The 6584-nt window shown below is 30.4% G+C and overlaps 1 protein-coding gene across 1 annotated transcript in view; it reads left to right on the forward strand.

The window, feature by feature from the left end:
• The first annotated feature begins 5826 nt into the window (after window positions 1–5826).
• Window positions 5827–6584, forward strand: part of LOC111241796 (cellulose synthase-like protein E1) — a 6114-nt gene continuing 5356 nt past the window's right edge. Inside the window, exons 1-2 of the mRNA XM_022781679.1 lie at window positions 5827–6173; window positions 6276–6579. Of these exons, the coding sequence (XP_022637400.1) occupies window positions 5902–6173; window positions 6276–6579 (576 nt within the window). The 5' untranslated portion in view covers window positions 5827–5901. The remainder of the gene's footprint in view (window positions 6174–6275; window positions 6580–6584) is intronic.

A 6584-nucleotide genomic window follows, 5' to 3' on the forward strand; every position in this document is an offset into this window, starting at 1 on the left:
TACCTATCATGATATATGATCAATTGTCTAGATATAAAAGAAAAAATCGATGGATGGTGATGAGAATCAGTAAACATTTAATTAATCTAAACAATTAGTTAAACATTTAATTAAAATTAAATATATAATTATTGAAAGTTTTATTATATATTTATTATAATATTAATTCTTTCACTAGCCAAATTTAAATTAACTTTTACATTTAATGCTACCCATAAATTACATTACATACAATGCAATGTTAAACGTTCAGTTTATGATAAATACAAATTTCCTGGAATTTATTTTGTCTTATTTGCTGGCTACTATGGAGTTAGTACGCAAGTTGAATGTAGTGAGACCCATTCAATTCAATGATACTTTTAATGTACAACATTGATGGGGACAACTCAAAAGGAATTTTTCTATGTAAACGCTTTTTTAACCATTTCTCATGTTTTAATTTGTTAATTTAAGTAAGAATTTTTTTTTATTAGTAAATTTTAGTAATGCATGCCAAATTTTAAGTTAAAAAAAATTTATTAAAAAAAATTAATTTTAAATTAAGAGTGTTTTAATAATATAAAAATTTAATTTAAAATAAAAAATAAAAAATAGTTATTTATTTTAGTTATTATTTTTTATTTTATTTTTTATTTTAAAAAATAACTATTTTATATTTTATTTTTTATTTTAAAAAATAATTACCTTTTAAAAAATATATATATAAAATTATAATCAAATGGTAAATAATTACTTTTTATTTATTTTTATTTTAACATTATTAAAATATCTTTGAATTAAAAGTTAATTTTTTTAATAAAAACTTTTTTTATATAAAATGTATAAACTAAAAAACCCTTATTTAAAAAAATGATAAATATATTTAATTTTTTTTTTCTTCTTCATATCGTATGATTATAAGGTGTGATTTTTAGTCTGCGCCTGTGTGTATTGATCACCATGAATCATTGCTGATATTCGTCAGTGTTTCGTCACTTTTCACATTGACTACACAACCACCATTTGCTTTCTCTTCAACAAAAACTCTCATTCGTGGACCCTCTTCTCTTTGTTTTTTTAATCTCTTTCGTACAACATTTTACCATAATAATTCATAGGTTAAAAGCCTCGTTTGGTCCTTATATTTGTGTGTCAATCTCAATTTGGTCATCATATTTTTTCTCTTACGGCGTTAAAAGATGCTGAACTGTAATTTTTTTTAAATGACATGGCATTATGTAATAAATTGAATGAATTATGTGTTATTTACACGTGAAAAAAATAAATTCTTTATATAAAAAATTTCCATTAAAAAAAATCCCCCCATTAACTTCATCTTCTCCAAAAAAACCCTAGCCGTCAGCCTGCTCCATCATCATCCTCACCAGAACCACCATCGTGCTACACAACCATGAATAGTTAGAGACATAAGCTAAACCGAATCCGGTGGAGGATCCGAAAACGAACCTGGGTCACCCAACCATCAAATGGCTTTTCGCTTGGACGACGCGTGGGTTTGGGGGACGGTGGTAGAGCTTGGCATAGAGGCGCTGGGGAAAGCCGTGCATCCAGAGGAAGGAGACGATGGCGATGGAGATGACGAAGACCTGTAGCGCGATATTGCGAATCATGCTCCATTTTTGAATTCTCGTGGTCGTCACGGATCTGCAGAGGGAGTGAGGTATATAGATAGATTGATTGAAACGAAGAGTGTATGAATTTGAGAAGTTTTTATGGTCTTCTTCAGTCAGAGACTCTACAGTGAAGACACCACCAACAAATCTTAACATCCTAATCTCCAATTGCATTTCCATGGTGCCGCCATAGTACCTTCTTTTTTTTTTTTTCTCTGTAGTTCCATTTGACTTGATTGGGTTTTGACAGTGACTAATAACAGAATGCACCATGTAGCCCTTTGCATCTCCAAGTTTAGATGCAATGAAATTACGAGATAAGGTTTTTCAGGTGCAACATTTATCCACGACAATTAAAATTCATGTTTTTGGGTGTTCTGTTTTTCGCCCAATTTGCATTGTTTTGGCAAATAATTGATCTGTTACATTGATTTGTTCAATTCAAAGAGCGAAGCAAAATGATGAAGCCAAAACTTGCAGTCTGATACTGGCATGAGGATAATTGTTTCATAAGTTCTTCAAAGTTCTCTGATTGCTTTACTCTGTGTTGTTGTAATTTTATTGTTTGATTCGATGGGTGTGACAATGAGGGTTTCATGTTGATTGTATTTGATGGATAGCACTTCTTACTTCTCAAAAAACGCTTGTGAGGTGTTCGCTAAAATGCTGCAAAGGATACCTTCCCCGCCAGAAAGTGTTGACATGGAAGGAACCACCTTCCTAACGAAGGGAAGGGAAGAAGAATGATTGCCATGTCATTATTTTTTAATTTAAATAAAAATTCCATGTAATTAAACAATGACATCAGCATAAACACATCATCACATGTTAACGCCGTAAGAGAAAACTTAACGGAGAGGACTTAATTGCCTCATTTTTACAAATTATAGAACCAAATTGAGACAAAAAAAAAATATGATGACCAAATTGAGATTGCCATACAAATATGAGGATCAAATGATGGTTTTAACCTAATTCATATAGAAACTGATATTCAGATCAAAATTATGTTCACTTGTATAAATTTAAAAGGATAGAAAAGTGAGTAATCGCGAGATTATTTTTTTATTCATCGCGTAAGTGTTCTAATTTGAAGGGATTTGAGATAAATTCTCAATTTTGCCCTCACAATCAATTGGTTTGAGCTTGCAGTAAGTTGTTTATACCTTATGATTTCTTCTATAAAACACTCACTGAGTTGGCTAGCCTGTGTCACAAAACCATTAATTGTACTTTATAGTAAAAATTAATTGCAATCATTCTAAATGCATACAAAATATATACTACCATTTTTTATTTTCCAGGTTACATATTTTTACCATAAAAAGCTATGTACATGAGAATGTAAATAATAATAATAATTAACAATAATAATAATAATAATTATTATTATTATTATTTTAATTTACTAAATTACTATTTTTTTACATTTTAATAATTAATTTTAATTTTTTTCTTCTTATAAATATTTTTACAATTAAGTATACCATTAACAATTATTATTTTATATTACTTTTATAACTAGGGATATTTTGGTAATTTTTAAAATTTGTATCAATTAAACATTTTTTTATTTGTTATCCATCAAATCATATTTAAAGTAGTTAATCAACGTAAAATAAAAAAAAAATGTTGAAGTTGATCGTTGCAAAAATGAAGAACGAAGAGAGCAAAGCGAAGGTAGCACAAAGAAAACAAAGAAGAACGAAAAAGAAATATGCAAGAGACTTTGTTATTTCACGAAATTTAATCCTATAAACGGATTTTATTACCTTGGTTATTTTATTAACCGAAGTAATAAGTGATTTATTGCCTCAATTCTATTAAAAATCGATGTCTAAAGCCTCCTAAAAAAAATTTAAAAAATAATATTCTAAATTATTTTATGCCTCGTTTCGCGCCATAATTGAAGCGGGTCTATTCCATTAAGAATCGATGTCAAAACCCTCTAAAAAAAATATTTTCAATTATTTTATACCTTAGTTCGTGGATAACCGAAGTATAAGGATTGTATCGCCTTAGTTCTCTAAATAATTGAGGCCATAAATTTAGTTCAAAAACAAGTCAGCTAAAAAAATCAAATTTGCAAAGGAATTTGAACTCGGTTGTTTATAGAACTGAAGCCATAGACCTCTTTAGGCTTGAGTTCCTTTTTAACTGAGACATATATGTTTATGATAATTACAAAAATGTCACCGCATAATTTTATGTTTTGATTGCAATGAAATCGATGTCAAATATACAAGTTAATATCATTTTTTTTACCAGTGAGATTCATCTTATTTTCAATCATCTAGAAGAAGGGATTTATGAGTATTTATGATATTTGTCCTTGTTATAATTCATAATTCTCAAAAAATGTCTTTTATTATATTTCAATTTGGTGCAAAAGGTGCATAAGTTCCTATCTATATCTCTTCATAATTAATTTTAATTTTTTCCTCTAATGATAATAATAATAACAATAATAATAATAGTAATAATAATAATAGAATAATATTTTTCATGCTAAAAATTAATTTTTTTATCCTTATAATAATGTTTACAATTATTTATAATATTAATCATTATCATTTCATATTACTTTTACTACTAATAATATTTTGGTAATCTTCAATTTCTATAAATTAAATCATTTTTTTATCTTTCAGGAAAATCTTATACTGATTTCACATACTTTACTTCTAAGTTCATTTTCTAAATCTCTTAAAAAAACAATAAATTCACTCTCAAATCTCTTCAAATTCATTTACTTTTTTTTTTTTCAGATCCATCTTCTAAAATGAATATAACCTAATACCTAAGTGAACATATATGTAACGAGTTGGTTCACATCATTATTAAATAACCCGTTTAATATTTTATCATTTTTACTAAATTTCATTCTTTTCTTAATTATAAATTCATATATATATATATATATATATATATAGTGATCAGTTACTTAGTGTTCCAAAATGACATATGTGATGTTAATGGAAGAGTACCCTATCTAAATGATGTCGTAGGTTGTAGCCAATGATCAGAGGAAATTTTAATTTTAATAACTCATGACAGATCATCGTTTGTGACATGCACATCCAGAAGACAGGAAACGACAGAGCAAGACACATTCGGAGGCTCTATATTACCATAAAAACAGAGGTTACCAAAACCCTAAACCCAATAACACTAAAATAATACATTAATATTATGTAAGTCTCCAAGTCTTGTTATTCATTCAGAATAGTCAAAGACATAAACCACACCTAAACCCACCATTTTCATCATCTTTATTCACGCAAAAAACTGCCAAAAAACCACACCCAAATCGTGTAGCTAAGTACCGCAACAACAACTATGAAGTGCAAGTGAAACCCTAATCCCCCACTGACCTACCAACTTTTCTGCTAAGTGGTAGTTAAGTACTTGCAACAGCTATGAAAATCGACGGAACACGTCAGAAAAAATACAACAGACTATTTAAACACTGGCAATGTATACAGTGTGTCGATAATTATATATAAATCACATTGAACCCTAAAAAAAATATTTCACGTTATTAAACAAAGTTAACATAAATATATAGACAACCGAAGAAAAAATAAATAATAGTGAGAAGTAATTTCAAAATGTAGCAAATTTTTTTTTTTTCTATTTTGGTGTCTCCATGGCAATGATTCAGCTCACTGACCTTTTCACCATTTCGCATAGTCCTCACTATATATAACAATAAGTCAACACACAGCTTTTCATTGTCACTAACTTGTTCACTTTCTTTCTCTTCACATTGAACTACGCAACCACCATTTCCTTTCTCTTCAGCCCTCATTCCTGGACTCTCTCTTTTCTTTCTGTTTTCTTAATCTCTTTCCTACCACATTTTACCATAATTAATATACAAAGTCATATTCAGATCAATGGTTAAGTGTAAAGACCTAACTCAGCTGAGTGTGAGAACAAAGTCTAATAAATGACATATATAATAACACATTTTACATTCATTTTTATTATAATCTGTTTGGAATGTGATAGTTTTTTTTCATATATAAAAAAACCATTCCAAAATGACATTGGATCGGTTACCTACTATTCCAAAATGACATGTGATGTTAATGCATCAGATGACTTTGTAACCAATTATCAGAGGCAATTTTATATTTTAAAAATACACTGAAATTAGTTAGAAGATTAGATTGAAATTTTATAATTCACGACAGATCATCGTTTGTGGCTGTATAAGAAAGAGGATTAACTCCACTCAACGTCGACATCAAGAACACAGAGGACTGAGTTAGAAGCCGCAATGAGAAGTGGTGAACAGCATTCACTGTTCGAGACTAGGAAAGACAGAGCAAGACACATTCGGAGGTTCTATGCTGTCTCTGTGTTTCTGGCAATATGCTTTGTCTGGGCATTCAGACTCAGCCACATACCNGCAAATGGGGAAGCTGGCCAATGGGCATGGCTCGGTTTGTTTCTTGCAGAACTCTGGTCTGGCATCTATTGGCTCTTTTATCAAGCCCTCCGTTGGAACATGCTCTTCAGAACAACCTTCCCCGACAAACTCTCTCAAAGGTTAATCTTTTCCACCTTTATTTCACAAAACTTGTACAACAACCCAAACGTCGATGTTCCGAGGTAACTACTCATCATTTTACGTGTGTTTGAATTTGGCAGATATGAGAGTAGGTTGCCGGGAGTGGACATCTTTGTGTTTACGGCGGATGCTGCNGTGGAGCCACCGCTGATGGTGATTAATACGGTGCTATCTGTGATGGCTTATGACTATCCGGCTGAGAAGTTGAGCGTGTATCTCTCAGACGATGGGTGTTCGGAGATAACCTTTTATGCACTTTTAGAGGCTTCTTCCTTTGCCAAACATTGGGTTCCGTTCTGCAAGAGATTTAAGGTGGAACCGAGGTCACCTGCTGCCTTTTTCAACAACACTCATGCCTCAACAAAATCACAAGATCATAACTATGTCAA

Source organism: Vigna radiata, chromosome 6 (assembly GCF_000741045.1).
Source record: "Vigna radiata var. radiata cultivar VC1973A chromosome 6, Vradiata_ver6, whole genome shotgun sequence".
In the NCBI taxonomy this organism is placed as follows: Eukaryota; Viridiplantae; Streptophyta; class Magnoliopsida; order Fabales; family Fabaceae; genus Vigna; species Vigna radiata.